The sequence below is a fragment of the Chanodichthys erythropterus genome, chromosome 1 (genome assembly GCF_024489055.1).
Source record: "Chanodichthys erythropterus isolate Z2021 chromosome 1, ASM2448905v1, whole genome shotgun sequence".
NCBI lineage: Eukaryota > Metazoa > Chordata > Actinopteri > Cypriniformes > Xenocyprididae > Chanodichthys > Chanodichthys erythropterus.
The window spans coordinates 21,623,819-21,648,133 of NC_090221.1; the positions used below are offsets into that span (position 1 = coordinate 21,623,819).

At 36.2% G+C, this 24,315-nt stretch overlaps 2 protein-coding genes across 2 annotated transcripts in view; both read right to left on the bottom strand.

The window, feature by feature from the left end:
- Positions 1-15,749, bottom strand: part of ppp2r2ba (protein phosphatase 2, regulatory subunit B, beta a) — a 74,173-nt gene extending 58,424 nt beyond the window's left edge. The window contains exon 1 of the mRNA XM_067382009.1: positions 15,397-15,749. Within this exon, the coding sequence (XP_067238110.1) occupies positions 15,397-15,475 (79 nt within the window). The 5' untranslated portion in view covers positions 15,476-15,749. The remainder of the gene's footprint in view (positions 1-15,396) is intronic.
- A 5,614-nt stretch (positions 15,750-21,363) lies between these two features.
- LOC137017609 (interleukin-17B-like) lies at positions 21,364-22,906 on the bottom strand. Its single transcript, XM_067382031.1, has 3 exons — positions 22,769-22,906; positions 22,365-22,684; positions 21,364-21,674 (listed from the first exon to the last, which is right to left on the bottom strand). Exons 1-3 carry the CDS (start codon positions 22,790-22,792, stop codon positions 21,422-21,424), a joined length of 597 nt encoding a protein of 198 aa, XP_067238132.1. The 5' UTR covers positions 22,793-22,906; the 3' UTR covers positions 21,364-21,421.
- Between the last annotated feature and the right edge of the window lie 1,409 nt (positions 22,907-24,315).

The following is a 24,315-nucleotide window of genomic DNA, read 5'->3' on the forward strand; positions in this document are numbered from 1 at the left end:
AAGCATAAAGCTCCAGAAATGTGGCTTCTTCTGTTCCAGCATGTTCTCAAAACCATGCATGAGTGAACAGGCGTCATTTATATGTAAATGCTAGTAGTCACATGTTAATGAATTCAATTGTGTATTGTCAAAGTTGCAGAAGTGCAGGAATTTTTGCAGCTTATTTAAAATATATGGACTTTTTGGACTGTGGAGGAATTGTTGAAATCTCTCTCATTATGTGACTCATTTAAGGCAACAAATCGAGTAGTTGATGTTCTTTAAAGAGCAGCATGTATTGATTCTGGACTTCTGTTTCTTATACAGAGTTCTTTAATTCCTCTTTCAAGAATGTGTTTGAAAGTCTTCGAATTAAGGTTTTGAAGTATAACTGTAATGAAGCAGTATTTTCAAAAATTTTTAAAAATTTGCTGTATAACTCTTTTCCATACATCAGCTGGACTACATTTCAAAACCAACCTCCTCCAGCCTTGAGAGTTTTGATGTTGTGTCTTTGATGGAGAACTGAAAGAGAGAACTCTTCATCTAAAAAGACTTTTTTTTTATAAACCAGAACAGCAGGACTTGAGCTCAGATACCTCAGTCCAATTACCTGCCTGAACTGAAACGAAATGCGAGAGGTAATTACCTTAAAATTAGAGCCCTCTCACATAGTTCATGACACGAGAAGTGGTCCATAAGTCTTTTGCTGTTGAAGAGATATATCGGCTGTATTAATCTGTGAACAAAAGCCCAGACTGGAGCAGATATGGTGTGTTATTGAGGTTAAAAGAGGAAAAGTGCTCATTAGCTGTGTAAATAAGCACTAATGGGGCAAGGACATTTTGTTCTGCTTTGATCAATACCAGCAGAATCACAGTGTCTCTATGACAACCTGTGCTACAACAGAGAAACAGCCTCTTCTCTTAAAGTCAAGATGAAATTAAAATTGACACTGGTTACTTTCTTAAAGTCACCATGAAATCAAAATGGACCATTCTTGTATTTCTTGCAGTATTTATTATAAATTATATATCTGCACACTTAAAATAATAATAATAATAATAATTTAATCAAAATAACTGCTGCAAGAGGGGTCCCTCTTGCAGCAAGATCTATTATGAAGCATTTAGCTTCAGGACAACCTATCACTCACATGAGATCCACCAATAGCAAACCACAACATCCAATCAATTCCCCATAGACAAAATCAAGTCCCGCCCAACATTTTTTCTTGTTTGAGAAGCCGTTTCACTCGAAAATATGTCACAATATAGGTAAGAAATGACTTCATGTTGACTTTAATATGTTCCTGGTCTTACTGTGAACAATTTATTAGTGCACATTATACCAAAATTAAACATTTTTGTCTTTGTCTGTGTTTTTGATGAAAGACTATGAACACAGCTGCAACAATATTACAGTAATACCAAAACTGAAGTCCACTGAGGTCATTTTCACTCAGCATTGCTTTTAGTTACCTGGAAAAGCCAAATATCTAAACACTGAATGCAGTGACTGACCAATCAGAATCAAGTATTCAAGAGAGTGGCTTAAAAATCTCAATTAGCAGAGTAATGAAGAGTTATCTTTTGGAAATGTCGAGATAATCTAGTGCAGTGTTTCTCAAACTGGGGTACGTGAGGTGACAAAAGGAGGTACGTGAACAAAATGCGTAGTAGTTCATTTAACTCTACCATACCTTATAATAATATTAAAACCAAGCATGTATTTCTAACTGGCAAAATGCCATAAATACATTACATTTAATCAAATTACCTCATGTTTTGCAGTCTAAAATGACTGCATCCACACCATCAGCATGCATATGATAGATTGCGTGCAGTCTGCTGCCTTAAATCTCGCTAAATTACTGTCGTTCTCGACAATGCACCTTTGTAAAAGTGGGGATTTAGCACTTGCATGAAGAACAAATATAGACACAGATAGTGGATTTATATCAATTTAAGACTCAAACTTTCTTCGATACAAAAACATACCTTGTGTGAGTTCTTGTATTTAATGTTGATAACGAGAAAGACAATTGTACCCAAATATCCACATGACTGCAAACGTGCATTATTATAGCCTACAACAGGTCAAAAACAAAACGTACATTTTAAACACAGTACTGTCAGTATTTACTCTATTTTGCAATGAAAAAATATTTCTAACGAAAACCAGAGCAGAACTACAACACACGAATGCGGCTTTGAACGAATCGTGAGTCAATGATTCAATGATTCATTCACAGACACTTGTTTCGTTACTGAATGAATAACTCGATGACTCACTCATAAAAACAGTGACTTGCTGCCACCTACTGGCAGTTTTAGTTTAATATTTATAAGTATCACTTCGATTTACCATCATTGCATATTTCTCTATTAAACATTTTTTTATTTAAAACATTATTTATTTTATAAAGTTATTCATAAACGTAAAAATATGCACTGGAAAATCAATTTAGGGGGCAAATATTGTCCCTTAATGGAAAAGGTGTGACTACAGTCGAAGTGGAAGAGAGGGAGTACGCAGAGGGATGGGAATCCCTTCAGGGGGTACTCCACGCTAAAAAGTTTGAGAACCATTACTCTAGTGGATGAACTTGACTTTAAGACTCCACGTCCCGGTCTCTATCTCAGTTCTCAGCAGGTAAAGGCTCAAATAAACATGGGCTAATTTTCGGGATAACATTTTCATCCTCTGCAAACTCGCATGAATCAATTCCTGATATATTCTCGTTCTGCATAGTTCTCTTATTGAACATTCTGAAATATGTGACTTATGGAGGTAAAATTCTGTTTTATGTTTACAAGTGCACACACTTTAAATAAAATATATGATCAATAAGTTATGACAACATGTTTTTACACTGCTTTAACTCGTCAAAATAAGTTTAAGAATGATTTGCCGGTTCACATTAAGTTGTCTTCCAATGTTGATGGTTTTAAATCCTCACTGAAGACATATCTTTTTTTTCCCCAGGCTTCTAAATCAATATAATGTTGTGAATGAATGTGTTTTCTTGTTAGTCTATGTATTTTATTTTATTGTATTGCGGTCTGATTGTACAGCACTTGTCAGAAGGAGCTGTTTTAAATGTGCTTTAGAAATAAAATGCCTTGCCTAAGTTTTCACAAAAATTTTTTATAAGTTATACAAGATTCAACTAATTTTTTTTAAGTCAGCTTTAATGTAATTAAAGTTAATATGACTTAAACATCCAAGTTGACTGTACTTAAAAAAAAAATTAAGGCAGCAACTTTTCTTTTTTTTTTTTTACAGTGATAAACATGTCTTTGCAAGTCTTGAAGAAATCTACTGTCTGTTAATGGACAGGCCAATAAAATATTACTAGACCTTTTTTGTTAAATCTTTTAAAAAGTCTTTGGGAGAACCACAGAAAGGAAATCCCCATGGAGACAGTGGAGAGTTTTGAGAATAATGTATTCTTTTTCACGTTCACACTTTCTTTATAAAAAAGTAAAGTCCCACCAGCAACGTCCTTTTAAAACTCTGCTGCTTTCATTGCCTTTTTTCTTTCGTTTTTTACCCTATTTCTGTCTCTGTACAACATAACAGCACCAAAATATTAACTTGACAAGCACCCTGAAGGAAACAAAGCAATGTTTGCTGAGATGAATGTCATATTAGCATAAGTCCGCATAAGACCTTGATTCATCATGTCTCTGTTTACCTCTGGACATGTCTGTAAACGTTTTAGGCTCTTTGACCTGGAAATGCATGACCCAGATGTGCATTTTTTCCTGATCCCAGAGATTCCATTCAGTCATGCAAGGACAATCCTCAAGTCCCTAATCCCACTAGCCGGAGGGAAATCACGCAGAGTGGTGAGTAAAAGGGGGGATTACCAGACGCAACACGGCTCCGGGACCTTGCATGTAAAACACTTTCCAAAACCTGATTTCCCTATGAAAACACAAATGTTGACTTTTTCAGATCAAATGCAATCTCTGAAGGAAAGAAGTGTTCCTCAGTACACAAACATTCATGAACACGGATATCGATTAATAGATGCAACACTCCCTGACCCAGTGGAAATGATGAGATAAGAAATGGGTTAGAAATCTGGAGTTGTGTGGTCACGTGTGCGATCATTACTTCAAGCAAAACAACCTTATTTTTGGCATTCATAATGATACATGATGCACTACAATAAATGATATGAAATAAGGTATATGATATGCTCTAATGTATGATATGCTACTGTATGTGATATAATGTGGCATGATTTCATATGCGCTATTATTTGATGCAATATATTAGATATATATGCTATCGTTCAAAATGTAACCCTAACCTAATTTTGTGAAATGATTGTGAAATATTATTATAATTTAAAATAACTCTTATTTGAATATATTTTGAATTGATATTTTTTCCTGTGGTGCCAAGCTGAATTTTCAGCACCATTACTCTAATCTTCAGTGTCACATGATCCTTCAAAAATCATTCTAATGATTTTTAAATTTCTTTTTTTAAAAATCTTACTGACCCCAAAATTTTGAATGGTAGTAGTATGTGGTAGAAATTATATATATGATATATGCAATTTTTCTAGAATATATGATATGCTTGAAATGTAGTTTTTCGTGACAATTTTCCATCTTCTCTCTGAAATTTAGAATTAAACCCCCTGTTTTTGCTACTGTAGCTTTAAGACATCTATATATAAACAAACTGTTATAACTGGCAAACCTCTGCATACTGTTGATGTGTAAATATGGGTGGTCGTATGCTAATGTCCTTGTTGTGACATCACTGTGATTGTGATGATTACCTAATGACCAGTTTTTGCAACTTTTTCCATCAATGTTCTGAATGGACTATAGAGGGAGCTTTGTGAACATCACAATATGTCTACAAATCTTGTTTTCAATATGTCTAGTTTAAAGTGTATGATTTACTGTTAAAGTCACTCTGTGGTGACGCAGTTTCTGACGTCACAAACTACCTTGTAACCAATCACGTCTACATGCCAACGGGCTTTAGCATATCATTAACTATGACCGATCTGAGGCAGGAGAGCCTCAAGAGAAGGTTAATATGAAAAATCGGGTAGATTTAGCAATATAATGGGTGTATGATCTAGATTACGATGTTATGATGAACTCCACCAACGTTCTAAGTTGTCCAAAGCGTTTGTAAGGATACTGATTTTTAGAAGGCAACTGTCTGACTCTGACATGGCGAACGGGAACATGGTTTGTGTAACATTAGCAACACATTATTAGCTGTTTGATAACAGTCAAGCAAAAGGCTGATCATATTAATTACCGTTATGTGTCTGATGTTGTAAAAAGCGATATCACTGTGCAGCAAAGCCGGGGACACACCTAACGATTAGCTGAAACATTCTAAGACTGAACTGAACACACATACCGATTGTTTCCTTCGACTGGAGCTGATTTATATACTTACACATGGAATTTGAACACCGACTGTAATCGCAGACTATAGGGCTGGGCGATATATCGCATGCGATTGTCACGCGAATTTCGTCAGTAAAGCCGGTTCCCTGAATACCACTAAATCGCCATCAACTGCTTTCAAATGGAGCGGCATTTAATAGACAGAGCCGTAGATCGCTGACAAGCTACGCAATATCGCGTTCATTATCGCAGATGAATCGCCCAGCCCTATCGCAGACTGTATGCAACTGGCTCTGACTGGACGCGTTTGAGCGCGATCAGTCATAAGTATCAATTTACATTCATAATCAGCCTTACAATCGTTAAGTGTGTGTGCGGCTTGAGTTGACCGAGTGGATCTCTGAGCTCATGCGAGTGAGTGGAGGCGGGGCTAATTAGCATATTCATAGAACCGCGTATACTAAATGAAGCAAGGGTGTAGAGTTACACTCAAGCTATTTTGAGACATGAAGAATTTTTTTCAAAGGAAAAAAAAAAACATTTAAATATGTCATTTTGGTGATCAAAGATTAGTTTTAAGGGATATAATTATTGACTACAAGGGGACTTTAACAGATTCGTCCTGTTCAACTAGAGAAAGCCAAAAGTGAAACCAAACCTCCTCTTAAGACTGTCTGCATGAGCCTGTCAATCATGCGTTGCTGCAAGGCTGTGTTTGCATCCCTTGAGTGTGCTGCTGTGTGTTCGCTATGACTCAGACACCACTAACAGAGAGAGGAGGAGGGTCCTCATCAAGGCCCTGTTAGATCTATTCTGAGTACTCCAGGCCAAAGGTCATTAGCATAAAACTTGTTAGATAAAAAGAGGCGATGGAAGTTGATGGGTATTTGCGTCACATCGCTCAATTAGTCAAATGAATTGGACATGAAAAAGCAGGTCTGATGAGCTCTCCTAATACACAATGTTTCAAACATGCAACTTGCTGATATATGCCACCTTTCTCCATCTGGTTTGAACAAGCTTGAGCTTTAAACGTAGTCAATAGTTTTGGTACTAACCAGCATCCTGTGGATATTTAATGTAAAACAACTTTTTAAAAATAAATCTGTCTGATGTACTATGTAGACATGCTCTTTTCTGATGTAAAGCTCCTCCTCAGTGCACCCAGAACTCTTGAAAACTAAGCTGCAAAAAATATACATATTTATGTGGTGATTTTAATATACTTTAAGACAAACCATGTGCAAATTCATATGTCAACACCATTGCAGAGTATTTTCTCTTTAAACCTGCAGTGATTTAAAGACATGCGGTTTGAAATCGCTGGTGTTTCTGGCATCACAAACTACCTTGTAACCAATCACGTCAACGTGATGTCAAGCAAAAGGCTGATCATATTAATTACTGTTATGTGTCCGACGTTGTAAAAAAATCTATATCACTGTGCAGCGTTTACCTCAGTAAGTTGACCGAGTGGATCTCTGAGCTCATGTGAGTGAGTAGAGGTGGGGCTAATTTGCATATTCATAGATCCACGTATACTAAATAAACAAGAGTGTAGAGTTACATTCAAGCTATTTTGAGGCATAAAGGGTTTTTTTCACAGAAAAAAAAAAAAAAAAAATTTAAATATGTAATTTTGGCAATCAAAGATTAGTTTTAAGGGATACAATTATTGACTACAGGGAGACTTAAAAAAAAAAAATTTGGTTTAATCAGAAATCATCATGGTTGTCCTCACATGCACATTAACATACGACCGCCATATGCAAAAGATGTTAGCCTCAACAGGGTGATCAAGAGACAAATAAAACGGCCACATTATTGGTATCGGCCGATATATGTTCATTTGTAATGTTATCATTATCGGCCCAAGAAAATTTGGCCAATATATTAAAGCCAATAAATAATGGATTATTTCCTTTAGCTGAGATACTTCAGATGCGCATTGTCTGCCATTATGGTTTTGAATTGCTTGAAATATGATTGAAATCACTTCAAAAAGGAAAATACAGTTAAGTACAATGTACAGCGCAAGTCTGTCATATAGGCTACATAATATTATAATAAGAACATTATAATTGTGTGCTTGGGACACACAATTAATTGGGTAATTGGCTTTTAATGGTGAGACTTTTGTTTTTGTAATCAGGCTCTCAAAAATTATTTGGATTTAGATTTATCGGTTAATATATCGGTTATCGTCTTTCAAATGTAAAGAATTGTCGGGTATCTGTAAAAAAATCATATCCCTATTATTCAGAAAGGCTGCAATAAATTGACAGTAAAGACATTTATAATGTTACAAAAGATTTCTATTTCAAATAAATGCTGTTCTTTAGAACTTTCTATTCATCAAAGAATTCTGAAAAACATTGATCACAGTTTTCGATAAAAATATTAAGCAGTCTCTCATGAGCTGCAAACTCATATTAGAATGATTTCTGAAGCATCGTGTGACACTGAAGACTGAAGTAATGATGCTAAAAATGCAGATTTGCATCACAGGAATAAATTACATCTTACGATATATTAAAATAGAAAAATGTTATTTCAAATGTTAATAATATTTCACAATATTTTTATATTTACTGTATTTTTGCACAAATAAATGCAGCCTTGGTGAACATAAGAGACTTATTTCAAAAACATTTTAAAAACCTTCTGACCCCAAACTTTTGAACGGCAGTGTATATAAAAATATTTATTTGAAAAAGAAATTATTTAAAAATATATATTTATATACATCCAGTTGCAGAGTGGAAAACTAAATTACAATGTTGACTAAAAGTATTAGTGGACTTAAGTGAAAAATAAAAAGCTGTAAAAATATGTCCCCTTTTGAAGGACGTGTATGACAAATTTCCAGCTTTGGTACATCAGTGGTACAGCGAAATGACCTTAGAGTCTGTCACTTTCAGTAGTGTGGGAGTTTGGTATCTATGTTTTTTCTCCAAACTGTGAGCCGCTCGTGATTCATCAGCTGCAATGGGCCTGGCGCCTCTCCGAGAACTTTCATTAAACGTGAAGAAAAGCCTACTCCGGTACGGCCATCCTGGGTATAAATAATTTTACAGGGGGAGGGAGGGAAGAGAGGATGTATGTTTTTTGCATAGCATATTAATGGATTTTCCTGGCCTACTTATTCAAGTACGCACGCATAAACACACACAGCATTATGCAATAACACAACTTGTACGTACGCTCGTATGTTACATCAATAATTAAAACTGGCGTCTGTGCCACTGCCTTTCCTTTGAAAGAAAGAACAAAAATATGCATGTGTGAATTATCACAATGACACATCATTGCAAAAATCAAGAACATCCAACAAGGAAATATACAGAAACGGTGCTGATTCATTTGGCCCGTGTCTGCATCTCCCTGCTTAGTCATGTGCCAGAAGGGAGAAAAAGGTAATTGATCCAGCAGGTTTCTTTTTAGCTCAGTTTCCTGGATGTGCAGAATATAGCCAAGACAATAGAGCTTATCTGAGAACACTGTAAAACTTCAGCTCCAAAAGCGTCTGGGAGCTGAGCATAAATATAGGTAACATGCATTAAGGAATCTCTCTTTCTCTCTCTCCACTCCCTCTCTTGCCTTCTTCCTGGAGTCTCTTCACAGATCTGAATCAGCTGACCTGCCCTCAGTCTGAAGAACACAAAGCAGGATTTGTGCTGCTGTGGTTTCTCATCTCTCTCGCTGAAAGAGTGGACGGAAGACTAATGCATCCACCTCTTTAGAAAGGAAACTGATGCAGGATTTAGACAAAGACAAAGTGTGTGTGTCTGTGTGTGAGTGTGAATGCACAAACACCTGGCTTGGAGGATTTCAAAGCTTGAGCTGATGCACCTCGGTCTACTGTGAGAGGCTTCAGTTTACAGTGGCCCCAAAACATATTTGAACATGTAGGCCACACTTAAAAAATGTTTCAGAAGTGCAATGTTTGCCAAGCAACAGAAGCAGTGGCGCAGTAATACTGATGTAATGCGGTCACAGGTGTATGTTTGTAGAGTAATTTACAATGACTTTGAATGCTGCTCAACCAATCATAATCAAAAAGCACATTACAAAAGCACATAACAAAATTACAAGTACATAAAAATATAAAAAAGTGTTTTTTTTTTGTATTAAAATACTTTCTCCTATCTCAGATTTATATGCAGTTGGATATACAAATAAAAACTAAAAAAGGCCTACAATATGTAAAAGTAAGCCTCTTGTAGGACGATTCCTTTAAAAATGTAAACTTGTGTCTTTGTTGAGCTCTTAAAACATTTATTTAAGGCACCACAACCTCTCCAATACAGCAACACTGACTTAACCAATGGTTTTAGTTCGAGGGTGGGGCTGCCTGTTTGGCCGGCCAATCACAAAAGGGGGTAGTGTTTGAGAAACTGTTTGAAAACAATCATTATTCCAATTCAAAGGTAGCACTAGAGCAGAATACAAATACGTGACAGCTCGTGCAAATTTCACTGCATTCCAAAGTTCAAGAACGAAAGAATTAAAAGAACGAAAACTTTCAATTGCAGGATTGCAGCGTGGCATTAAAGTGGAGTAGATTGAATAATATTAGATTTATTATATGTTAAATTATGTTTTTAAAAAAGACAATCACAGTTTGACATCATATTGCGACCATTTTAATGTCCATAGAAATTTTGTGTGTTCAAAGTCTACTGTAACCGCGGGGTTATGGCTCCATGGGCTTAATAAAGGCCTTCTGAAGCAAAGCGATGCATTTTTCTAAAAAAAATATTCATATTTAACTTTAGAATTTCAAATAACTAGCTTCCAGACCGAATGCATATTGCGCAAATCAACTTGCGGCAAATGAGTAACCCCCTGATGCAATGTATGACGGATGTATGAGTAGCGTAAGTTTAGATGCCTTTCGCGGTTCAAACAAATAGGGTTGAGCAACAAACTCAAGCTCCTCTTTTGAAGCCCTCTGACATTTCTCTTTAAAAATGATCGTTTTAGACTTCTAATTTGTGACAGGTGTTTTGCTTTGTTCTATCCTCTGCACTTCCGCAATCGTCATTACGTCGTGCGTCGGGTCAAAGGATACTCTTCTGCCGCAAATCGAAGTGTAACAGCTGTCTGCCGAAAGCTAGTTATTATAGTTAATAAAGTTTTAAATATGGATATTTGTCTTACAAAAACCCATCACTTTGCTTTATTCATATTATGGATGGATGCATTTCATTCACAACCATTATAAAGCTTGGAAGAGCAAGGATATTTTTAAATATATCTCTGATTGTGTTCGTTTGAAAGAAGATAGTCATATACACCTAGCATGGCCTTAAAGGCCTGCTGAAGTGTCTTGAAACGTGCAGCATTATTCAATGTGTTAACGTAATTTCAACTGAAATAGGAAGACAGGGCGGGACATATCGAACAGCTCTGGCCCTTTTTAAAAATAGCATTTTGTTTATACCACAGCTCGGCCAGAGCCGATAAACTCGGTAAAACCTCTGTTTCTTTCTAATCTCTAACCATTTCTCCTCCTAATCTACTCTATATCACTTTAAAATATAGCATTCTGTGCAGAATTCAAATTGGTCTGATACCATTTGTGGTCTGAGCCGACTCGTGGCCCGCGGATATGATCCACTCTGTGCTCTTGTGTCTTTGGACCAGAGCAGACTGCTCGCGCTGCAGCAGATCACGTGGCACTAACATGACTTCATTCATGTTAATGGAAAGCATATTTACACTGTCTGAATCGTTCTCTATTCTCTATATAGTGCGCAATGTGCCACTGACCATGTAGAAACTAGTAAATGTGTGAAGAAATGACCGATTTCAGTGTCTGTTTATAGTGTAGGAGGGGCGGGACTTCATATTCTAGAGATCATTTGATTGGACAGAAGAGCTGATGAGAAGCTGAAGTGCGATGTGATGTCATGAAAATCTGTGATCCATTTTAGCGGAAGTGAGAGACTGTAAGTTTTGAATGCTTTTATCTCCTAAATGTAAATTTTGTCATTGTTTTGGAACACACCAGCCTATTCATAACCTTAAAGAGTTAGTTCACCCAAAAATGAAAATTCTGTCATTTATCACTCACCCTCATGCCGTTCCACACCCGTAAGACCTCCGTTAATCTTCGGAACACAAATTAAGATATTTTTGTTGAAATCCGATGGCTCTGTGAGGCCTGCATAGGGAGCAATAACATTTCCTCTCTCAAGATCCATAAAGGTACTAAAAACATATTTAAATCAGTTCATGTGAGTACAGTGGTTCAATATTAATATTATAAAGCGACGAGAATATTTTTAGTGTAAAATAACGACTTATATAGTGATGGCCGATTTCAAAACACTGCTTCAGGAAGCTTCGGAGCATTATGAATCAGTGTGACGAATCAGCTGTTCGGAGCGCCAAAGTCACGTGATTTCAGCAGTATGGCGGTTTGACATGTGATCCAAATCATGATTCGATACGCTGATTCATAACGCTCCGAAGCTTCCTGAAGCAGTGTTTTGAAATCTATATAAGTCGTTATTTTGTTTTTTTGCCGCACCAAAAATATTCTCGTCACTTTATAATATTAATATTGAACAACTGTACTCACATGAACTGATTTAAATATGTTTTAGTACATTAATGGATCTGGAGAGAGGAAATGTCATTGCTGGCTATGGAAGCCTCACTAAGTCATCGGATTTCAACAAAAATATCTTAATTTCTGTTCCGAAGATTAATGAAGGTCTTATGGGTGTGGAACAGCATGAGGGTGAGTAATACATTTTTGGGTGAACTAACCCTTTAAGGCTAACATATTCATACTAAAAGCTAAAAAAAAACTTACATTTTGATTTCAAGGGGACTTTAATGTCTCAGTTATGCCTTTTTAAACTTCTCCTAAGGAATTTTAAGAAGAAACATGATCAGAGACTTGATACATAAATGAAACATAAATTCAGTCTCTTCAGAGATGAAAAAGCATCCTCTGAGCAATAAAATTAGACACACACTGCCTCTCTTATACAATCTGTTTAGTTTAGGAGGTTATGTGAGCACTTTGAAACATCGACCTGATCTCTGTGTAATGTGTCTACTACAGTCTGGTGTCTCTCCTCCCCCACTTAACTCTTCCTCTCATATCATGATATCTACTTTATAGCTCAGGCCCGCACACACGCACATGCTCTCATGTTGTATAATTCCCGTCAACAGTCAGGCTTCTCGTGTGTGTGCATATAACACACCACTGCTTGTTTTTCCCTGACGCAAGCAAAATAAGTGTTTAAAAGTTAATCCATCAAAAATTGTTATTGATCGTCCACCACACACATATACACACACAAACTCATGAATAACCCATCAAAAAAGCATGCAATGACCAAGCATGCTGAGTTCCTCCTCAAGTCAACAGGGGGTTCGGAAAAACCAATTTATCAGTGGCCACACACCCGGGTTTCTGCCCCCGTTTGCTTGTAGGTGCTATAACAGCGGTTCTGGTTCAATCCCCATTTCATGCTGAAATAAACGATCTGCTGCGCGGCCTCTAGGCCAACACCCTGATATTACATTAGCCGTTCGTCCGACAAACACAAACAAGCAACCTCAAAACAAGTTTGCATCTGCGGCTGGGCTGGATGGATCACTGAGAAAATTCACTTCGGGCCCTCCGGGTCATTTCGCTAATGAACAACCGGATATTGAACGCTGAAAGCTCAGCCGGACCCCTGGGCATTGACAGACTACTTCGCTCCAATCGGATCAGTACGGCTCCCAACCTTCCCAATTTATTTGCTCGGTGAACAGAAGGGCCAAAGTGCACTTCATTAGCCTGATGAAGCTTTTTTAAAGATCCATAACACCCGTTTTAGGCTCACGTCCTCAGAGTCATCGCCGCTGACCTCTGTTACACAAGCACAAGCTCTTTCACTCATCAGTTTTTCTGCACACTTGCTGGTGGCTACAGCTGAGCTTTTGATGCTGGTCAGCATACAGCGTCTTTCAAACTGTGTGTCAGCTGTATTATTTTGTCATCTTGGGTCAGGAAGCCAACATGACCCTGTTTGGTGTTTTGAAATGCTGGATTATAGAGGTTACAAGCACAAGGCACAAGGCTTCTCTAAAACAGACTCACTGGCACGGCTGGCAACAAAGTAAGTCAGCGATGAATAATTAATCTACTGTTGTATCATTAAAACTGCCCAATAAATTTGTGACTATCACTGCTCTATACTGAGGCATATGATAGCTAAATCTAGCACAATCACTGTAAAGACTCACTTTAATGTGACATGTTTACACCACACTGTATAATAAAATAACACTATAATACTTGAAGAAAGCTCTCTCAATGGACCCTCGGATTTACAATCGGCCATTTTTGTTCACTGAGCTTTTTGAGTAAATCACTCGAGCAGTAAAAAAAGCCATGTGACTCATATTGCATTTTAAAAGAATTCAGAAGTGCTGGGAAAACCCAAGTTCCCACCCCAAAAATTTCCCACTTCCAACCTCAACAAGTTCCAGTCAACATCTTGATCACATGATGGTGCCATCATACAGGGAGAATGTTTTGTTTTATATAAAATTTAAATTATATTATTAATGCAATAATAATATCAATATAATACTTTCATTTTTCAATTTAATTTAATTAATACATTGTATTAAACTGAGAAGACATTAAAAGTGTGTAATGATGGCATCTATCAGTTCTAACCAACCAAACCTTGACCCCTTAGTTTTATGCATCATCTACTACAAGGAACTTTGACACACCAGGTGCCTTAGATGGATGAACTTTGCTATAGTCCAGGTTTTGGCTTTTTGCCTTTTATTGTATTACAAACAGGAAAGGGAGCGGAATATGATCATGACATGACGCAGGCCGGATTCAGACCAACACAATGAATCTTTATGTTTCAATGAGCACATGCACTGCCCGATGTAACAGTTCTGACATAATAGACCAGTTTAATCTTTATATTCAGGATGGGAAGTTATCACATGGCTGTTTGCTCACCAGGTTGCTCTTCAGATAAGGCCAATCCAGGTGATAATTTTAATAACAGCATCAGTTTTCTTGACCTCTGTTGCACTAAATCTGACCACAGTGTCAAAAGAAATAATCTAACACTGATTTACAACATCAGGCTGAGGAAGCGGAGCCTCAGGCACTGCATTTGAGTATGTTTTCATTCTTACACAGTGCAGATCAATAAAAACACAAACATTTGTCTATACAGTGTTATATAAATAGCCAGTGTTCTTTTTGTGAATATAAAGAGGGTCACATTTTCCTGATAAATGGTAAACAGCAACAGAGGGCAAAAATAAATCAGACTTTTGTGGTCGACAAGCTCTGCTTGTTTGACAGTGTTGTAAAGAAGATGTAGGGCACATAAAATTCACACATACAAGGATGTTTCTTGGACCAAATAATATGGTTTGCTCTAGATACGTTGCACAACCAGACAATATTAAAGCTGCTTTTGACTGTACAAAACTGTTCAGTCACAAAACAGCATTGATTCATAACTGAAAAGGTCATTCATTCACTCAGAAACTGGGGGCTTATTAAATAGCAATGATTGTTAAATATTATCTAGCAATTATCATCAGAATCATCTTCTTTAATCTACATCTGAACATCCTGTAACTTTCTAGGGAATAAACTCTTCTATCTCAATCACTCAGAAATTATTGTATATATCCAAATCTACTTTAGAATAAGTTGGAAACTATATTGGAAAACATGTTAAATGTTATTTTATATATATATATATATATATATATATATATATATATATATATATATATATATATATATATATATATATAATTATTATTATTTTCCTTTAATAAAACTAACCTCTTTTTTTTCATTCATTTTTGACCACATATTCAGTTGTAAAATAAGCATTGCTTATCATAAACATCCCTTGCACTTCCAGACAGGAAAGTTGTTATTACGCAGCATCCCTTCAGCACGCTGTGACCCAGCAAAATCAATCTCCAGCTGTCTGCGCGGATCGGGTCTTACCTTCCGTGTGACAGCTCGAGGAAAGCAGGGTGTTCGGAGGTCGGAAAAGGTAAGGCAGGTACCGGGAGAAACATTTCATCTTTCTTTCGTCTGTTTTCCTTTGGGAGGGTCCTTTCCCACCATCCGCGCTGCGATGACAGCAGATCCGGACCGGAGGAGGGATGCTGCTGCTGCTCCCTGGATGCGTGTGGAGTCACGGCAGCATCCTAAACACTTCTCACGCGTGTCAAGAAGACGTGCTGTGCATCCTCACAGTTCATCATGTTTTCCTCCCAGAAGGACAGAGGGTTGAGCTGTTTTTCTGAGCTTCGGTTGGGAGGGGCAGTGATGGGGGCAGTTACGCTACATGGACACTTACCCTATGACCAGGAATATACTGCGCACAGCCCGACTCATCATCAAGCTTTATTTAGATTCGCTCAAAGCATGACATTAAATAACCCTCATGCTTACAAGAGGAACCGTAAACTTTTTGCTGTTCAATTTAAAGCTGTGCAACAGCGCCATCTCATGGTTGGCATGTATATCGCCATGAAATTTCTGTAGGCCTTTTAATAATATTCGGTCAATTAGTTCACCCAAAAATGAAATTTCTGTCATTAATTACTCACCCTCATGTCGTTCCACACCCGAAAGACCTTCGTTCAATTTCGGAACACAAATTAAGATATTTTGATGATTTTTTTTTTTTTATCCTCCATTGAAAGCAACACAATTACAACATTCAAGGTCCAGAAAAGTAGTAAAAACATTGTTAAAATAGTCAACGTGACTACAGTGGTTTAACCTTAATGTTATGAAGTGATGAGAATACATTTTGTAAGCAAAAACAAAACAAAAATAACGACTTAGTTCAACAAATTTGTCTGTCCCGTCATTCTGCTACACTTTTTACGTTGCAGAGCTTCCATGTTTACGTCCCAATGCTGACTCAGTATTGGCTGGCTCTGGTCACATGAGCAGCACGACCTGGAGCAGAATAGCAGAATGACAGGGGAGAGACAAATTTGTTGAATAAAGTCATTTTTTTGTTTTGTTTTTGCGCACAAAAAGGATTCTCACCACTTCATAATATTAAGGTATAACCACTCTAGTCACGTTGACTATTTTATCAATGTTTTTACTACTTTTCTGGACTTTGAATGTGGTAATTTCATTGCTTTCAATGGAGGATTAAAAAAAAAAAAGTCTCGGATTTCATCAAAAGTATCTTAATTTGTGTTCAGAAGATGAACAAAGGTCTTACGGGTGTGGAACAACATGAGGGTGAGTAATTAATGACATAAATTTCATTTTTGGGTGAACTAACACTTTAAGTTCAATTCATGTTCTGTTTAACAATCAAATGTTTACACGTTTGGCTAAAAAAAGAACATATGCCTAAAGATAACGCACTGTTACATTAAAATTTAGGTAGACTATCTGCAGCCTCGAAGCAGCTATCAGTCATCAGTTAATAAAAAATAAAACATAAATGCTGTGAGAGTAACAGTAACATAATGCCGAAAATAATTTTTAAAAAATTAACATAAAACATTCTGTTAACAAGAATAAGGATAAGAGTTTAAATAGTTTTTCAGTCTGTATATTAAAATGTTATTTGTACATTATACTTTTAATAATGCAGTAAAAATGTATTGGTGTCAGGTTCATGGTTTTGTTTATAATGAAATTTTATTCAGTTCTGTTCTGTTTCCCTGTCATTATTTGATCTGATTTCCTAGTTTGTCACCTAGGTTACCTCATTAATTAATCATTCTTTTCAGCTGGTCCTGATTGGTTCCCTTTGTTTGCTCCTTGTACTTAAACCCTATGTTTTATTCTGTTTCTTTTCTGGTATTATGTTAAAGTGTATTTGTCCTGATTGGGTTTTTTTCTCTCTCCTGGATTATTAAAAAAAAAAGACTTTCTGTGTTCATTCTGAGTCTTGCATGTTATACTACACGTGGCAACTGGTAAATATATATATATATATATATATATATATATATATATATATATATATATATATATATATATATATATATATATATATACCAAGATATTTAATTTTACATAACTTATGTACATAAGTTATGTAAAATTAAATATCTTGGTATAATGTATACGATACATATTCACTGTAAATAATTCTATTATTGATACTCCTTGACCCAGGCCTGTCCAATGCCCACAATCTCAGTAGATCAGACGTTACACACAAACATTACATTGTATTTAAATGACAAATTGCCATTTTTTATGCCGAGTCAAATGCATCATATTTGTTTTGTTTAATATGCACAGAGGCATCAAAGAGGCCTTCTGAGTAACATAAACTTGCTTAATCATACCCAACAAAGTAACCAACGTCTCTTGTGATACACCAACTGTCTCACATTACCACCTTAAACAGAAACATATGTCAGAAGTCTGGTACTGAACTAACACATAGATAATTGTTTATTTATTCATTTAGACGAATGCCACTCGGACCCCCCAATGCAAATGTGAAGACTCATGTATGATATTTTGTGGCGGAAATCACACACTGGGTAGTCAGCGAGAGTGGCCAGAGCCTCTGAGAACAGGTGCCATCTGTGCTGGTCCCCCGGGTATCAGCATATCAAAATATCAAAGAGTTCATTCTCACTAAACATCTCTCTCTCCTCCTACTCTCTCTGACACAGGCTGCCTGACTCACAGTTGGGAACTCACGCTGGCGTCTTTTTTAAAGACAGCACTAAAACCTCAATGAATATTTATGAGCCACAAGAGCTTCTAAATATAGATTGACAGTCCTGGCTATATTGAATCTGAAAAGCTGAAATAGAGGTCGCCTACAGATATGTGTTGGTATAGTACAAAGCTATAAAAAGGACTTCCAGGCTGCAATATGCAATTCACTGAGATTCTAATATGCATAGTTTCAAGTGAATTATTCTGCTTGCCGCTCGGTTAACTATATTAGTCTACACTAATTCACAGGCATTACTCAAATTATAAGTGTAGCTGTTTGATTGATTAGGCCTAATTTGCTTTATATTCTGGCTCAGATCAATATTTCATACTCAGAATGGTGATATCTTGGCGAGTAGAGCATATAGTTGTCACCTCTACGCTCCTCTTCTTGATAAAAATATTACAAATATAGGATTAAATGAACTCAACAGGTTGTTTAGAGAGGGAAAAGTCTTAAAGTTTATGGTTTTCTCATTGAAAAAATTTATAAAAAATAAAAATTAAATACCAGTAGCCTGTCTATCTATCTATTCAGATGTCTGTCAGTTCCTACCTTCTGCTGCGGTCACCTCCGATGGACCTTTCACCTGGACCAAACACCAGGTTCGTTCACCTGTACCACGTCCTTCTTGCAAGTAATCAAACAACAGTAGACTATTAGTCAGACTTAAAGTAATGTTTTTCATCTGAAGATCATCGGTCATCTTATCAGCCATACACATACCGGGCATGATGCGTCCTTCTCCTGTATGTTTTCCTTTAGAACTGTTCCTCGCTGATCATTAATATGATGGAGCTGATTGATTCGGTTTACCGGATGTTCGCGTCCTGCTGATGGCGCACATGAGACCAGAAACTGAAATGTTAGGCTGTCGTCCTAAATAAAAGAGTGTGTGATGTTGTTTGTAAGAACATTCCAAGTAGCAAAGTATCACTTTGAATCGTTTTTTAAGAAATGAAGAAATGTAGCGAATTATTAGAAATAGCGATCTTGCATGTTCCCCCATCTTTATTATGCCATTTTTTCTTAAAGGGGTCATGACATGAGAAATCAACTTTGTTTTGATCTTTTTATATGTAAGAGGTCTTTGTGTCATTAAAATATCATGCAAGTTTCATAGCTTAAAATGTCCTCCTCGTTTTAAAAACAACAACAACAAAACAAATACATTTTATGGTCCCACTTTGTATTAGGTGGCCTTAAAGGGTTAGTTCACCCAAAAATGAAAATAATGTAATTTTTTACTCACCCTCATGTCGTTCTACACCCGTAAGACCTTCGTTCATCTTCGTAACATTCATCTTAAGATATTTTTGATTAAATCCGATGGCTCAGTGAGGCCTCTATAGACAGCAATGCCATTGTAAATCTCAAGATCCATAAAGGTACTAAAAACATATTTAAATCAGTTCTACTTTAAATATACTACTTTACACCAAAGAAAAAAAAAATTACGACTTTTCAACAATATCTCATGATGGCCAATTTCAAAACACTGATTTATGAAGCTTCGGAGCTTTACGAATCAAATCAGTGGTTCAGAACGACAAAGTCACATGATTTCAGCAGTTTAGCCATTTGATAGATCTAAATCACTGACTCGATTCATAAAGCTCCGAAGCAGTGTTTTGAAATCGGCCATCACGAGATATTGCTGAAAAGTCGTTATTTAGTTTTTTTGGCGCACAAAAAGTATTCTTGTCGCTTTATAATATTAATGTAGAACCACCGAACTCACCTGACCTGATTTAAATATGTTTTTAGTACCTTTATGGATCTTGAGATTTACAATGGCATTGCTGTCTATAGAGGCCTCACTGAGCCATCGGATTTAATAAAAAATATCTTAGTGTTCCGAAGATAAACAAAGGTCTTACGGGTGTAGAACGACATGAGGGTGAGTAATAAATGACATTATTTTCATTTTTGGGTGAACTAACCCTTTAACTACTATGTACTTACAATTAAATGAATCATTTGATACAATGCACTTATTGTGTACATACATGTTTTTACATTGTACTTATATTTAAAAAAATACCTGCATGTATTTACATCTGTGATTAATTTCTGTAAATGCATTTCTAATTACACTGTTGACCCATTCCTTACAACTTACCCATATCCCACCTCAATAGCAGCAAAAGTATTTTGCAATACAATATGAACATACGGAGCCCCGCACATGACATGCAGGGGGAAAAAAAAATAAATCGTAAATCATGATTTAGTAAATCGAGGATGTTTTCAAAAACACTTACTCACGTGCAATAGCGAGTGGCCGTTGATACTGTTTCCTATGCAATGATGTCAGCCAGTTATAAAAGTAATTTTAATGTTTTATAACCAAAAGATGCTATGTGAAAGAAAACACATTTTTACTCAAATTAATCAAAATGGATTTATAGCATTTTGGAACCAAACTCTTTATTCATATATATATATATATATATATTAGTGCAAAAATGTTATTAACATTATAAGTGAACCTCAAGGAACATATTAAAATAATAAAAAACAATGTCATATCATGACCCCTTTTAACGTGCCAACAAACAAAAAAAATGTAGTAGGCCTAAATATATTTTTGTAAACTTATTAATGCTTTTTATATTTTATTTACATTAAAGAATGATTTTGGCAGTTGTCATTGCTGTAATAAGAAATATGATTTAAAAAAGTGAAAAATATATATTTGAGGGAAAAAGAAGAGTAGATAAGCAATTTATATAAACTACTTTAAAGCTGTGTGACCCCGTATTAAAACGAGAGTAAAGCAAAACAAACATAAACATCATTATGACATCATACAAGTGTCTCCTCCTTCTAGCCTATCGCTTCATCTTATATTTTGGACAGTAGGGGGCGATCTTACACAAACAATAATGAACAATTGAACAGAAAACTGTCTATTTGTAGAAATATCAGCATTAAATTCACTTTATTTCATAAAAACACACTTTACAGTTTCATATCACATAGTAATCGGCTAAATAAACTGCCACCTTTTTGATAGTGTATTTCAAACGCATTATGATGCCCAAAATAGCTACAATTTTAATTCTTGAGATGTCACAACGCAATACTTAACGACATTAAATGTTCAAAATCTTAAATAAAAATAAAAAAAATAAAAAACCTTTTCAAAATAGAAAAGGCGCCAACATAACTAACGTTACCGTTGCGTTATATTGAGCTTACTCAATGTATTCTTCACTATTTCATACATAGAAAAGCATGCACAATTCGGATCCGGATTCATTAGCAGTATAAAACAGGTTGAAATGTGTTGGTCCCACTCATCTACCCCACGATGCACGTGCACCCCACGGCGATGCTCTCCACCACCGATCTGTACCGGGGAACGCAGTTCTTCTTCTTCGTCGGCTTCCTCGTTGGCCGGTGGCAGAGGAGTCTGCGCACGGGGATCTTGGTGTAGATGAGAGCGCTGGTCATGGAGCGATCCTCCTGCATGGTGAAAGGATTGATGCATCCCACGCACGAACACACGGCCTCTGGGATGTCCACGGGCTTACGGGTTTCATCGTGATTGATTCTAGCCAAAGACATTGAATAAATTACGTCTGGTCAATTGTTTCTATAAAAAGTTTTCAGACAGGCTATTTCTAAGGTAAAAGATAGACCTAGGCTATATGCTACTCTTTAAAAGTCTGGGGTCCAGGGTAAGATTTTTAAATGTGTTTGAAAAAAAGTCTCCTACCAAAAGCTGCATTTATTTGACCAAAATACAGTTTAAAACTATTTAAAATGACTGTTTTCTATTTTAATATATTTTAAAAATGTAATTTATAATGGCAAAGCTTGAAAGAAAATAAAAGCTAATATTATTCAGCAAAATTGATTGAAATTGACATTTTAGGCATTTATAATGTCACAAATTCTATTTCAAATGAATGCAGTTCTTTCGAACTTTCTATTCATCAAAGTATCCTGAAACACACCTGACACTGTAATCACTGCTGATAATTCAGCGGGTTGTTTTCATGTCACATGACAGCAAAATGGCTTTCTGCATATTTTCTGTATGAATTGCAGTTAACTGTATTTTTTAATAATTTTAAAAACTTATTAACAAGATACTTTTATGTTAAGCATGTTTTTTTATATTAAACAGGGCTTTGAGGTCTCTCAACCTTCAATCAGAACATAAGGGTTAAATGATGACGATACAATGATAATAATAATAAATAATATTAATAATAACTATGACCTCCATTTCACCCACCTGTAGGACCAGGGAGAGAGGCTGCGGCTGTTGGACATCCACAGTTTGCGATCCACCACACATTTGCTTATGGATAAGTTGGGATTGTTTCTGACCTGGGACACCATGTCCTCGATACTCTTATCAAAGTCTGTTTCAACAGCACCGGGCATCACGCCTGATTCTGGACCTGTCATCATTGGATCCGGGGAAATTATGACAGACGAGGCGCTCCGGCGAGGATGTGATTCCAGTTTTCGTCTCCGAGACTTTCCTTCTCTACTGGAATACTTTGTGTCAATGGGCACAAACAGATTCCACACCATCAGGACCATGAACACCTGCAATATGAAGTGCTGAGGGGTTAATTTAATTCTCATAATGCTTTACTAAGTAAACAAATATTTAACTTTTTTGAGACTCACCTTATTCCATATGTTTTTCCACATTGTTTTCTATTAGAGCGCAATAAGTTGTCACATTTGTGTCTCCTTGCTGTGAGCATGTATTGAATAGAATGAGCAAAGGATTACTCATACTGAAGTGTCACGCCTCACACTGACACAGTAGCCTACAGGGACACACCTGAAGCCAACAGTTCAAGGTGGGGCCACGTAAAGATCCCATTCTGTGTACCCTCTCCAACATCAGATAGATAGATAGATAGATAGATAGATAGATAGATAGATAGATAGATAGATAGATAGATAAACAGACAGAGATAGACAGATAGATTAACAGATAGATAGATTGACAGATAGATAGATTGACAGATAAAGATATAGATGATAGATAGATTGACAGATAAATAGATATATGATAGATTAACAGACAGATAGATAGATAGATAGATAGATAGATAGATAGATAGATAGATAGATAGATAGATAGATAGATAGATAGATAGATAGATAGATAGATAGATAGATAGATAGATTACAAGTTTACAGGTGCATGAGTTTTCAATAGAATTTTGGCCAATTTCACAGAACACTATAACCTTTGTACCTTTGTTGTTTTCATGTGTCTATTCAATCGTATGCAGTCAAAAGACCTTTTTATTCTTAAGTCCCAAAGCCTAGAGGGAACAAACGACCAGACAGAGCTTTATGAGCCTTAGACCCATTCTGGGAACCAAACTACAGTCTAGATACAGATTTGGTCAATCCATGTTTTCCCCTGATCTGGCTTATTCAATGCTATATTCATTTTCACAATGGATGCCATTGAGTTGTGTAAATGAACACCTGTTTCTTATGACATGTCAGGGCAGTGTAGTAGACCTGGAGTTTCAAAGAGAACAGTTGTGGCAAACTATGGTTTGCTATTTTTAAAGGATTGTTGGATAAAAGCCAAAAAAGGTGCATAATATTGTGAATAAAAACTGTTTTCAGATTCACTGACAATTATATCATTATAATAAAATGACAAGTGACTCAGATTTGCCTTCTTTTCTTTCTTCTTCTGTATAACCTTTTGACAAAAGACGTCCCTTGGATTTTTTTAAGTTAAAGCACCTGTGTTTTACATCTGAATGTAAAACATTTACAAATGTTTTACATTCAGATGTCTCTAGCTATCTATAATAAATATAATGATAATATACAAATATTGATTTCTTGATAGCACATATTTTTATCTTGACTTCTGTGAATAAGGGAATTAAATGATTTTAAAATATCAGAATGGATACACTAATAAAAATGACTGGGCAAATGTGCAATAATAGGCCTACTTTTGTATAATGCTAGGTCCTGGCTATTTTTGAATAGCTGGTTTCTAGAGCGTCTTGAATCAGTTGGTTTTTGGACACTGTGGTTGGTTCATCAGCTAATGACCACATTGGACCAGCTAATATCCAGATTGAACCAGATAAACCAGCAAAAACTGGACCTTTGAGCACGGCATCATACTTTTATAAGGAGTTTAGCATATTTGCAAATGACCTGCAAAATATTTAATTAAAAGAACT

Bases quoted from the DNA above. Each gene is read 5' to 3' on its own strand.
- LOC137017609 (XM_067382031.1), bottom strand. From the start codon at position 22,792: ATGTGGAAAAACATATGGAATAAG. The intron at 22,685-22,768 runs GTGAGTCTCAAA...TTCATATTGCAG, and splicing joins GGAAAAACATATGGAATAAG to GTGTTCATGGTCCTGATGGT. The intron at 21,675-22,364 runs GTGGGTGAAATG...GTCTTTGGCTAG, and splicing joins CTCTCTCCCTGGTCCTACAG to AATCAATCACGATGAAACCC.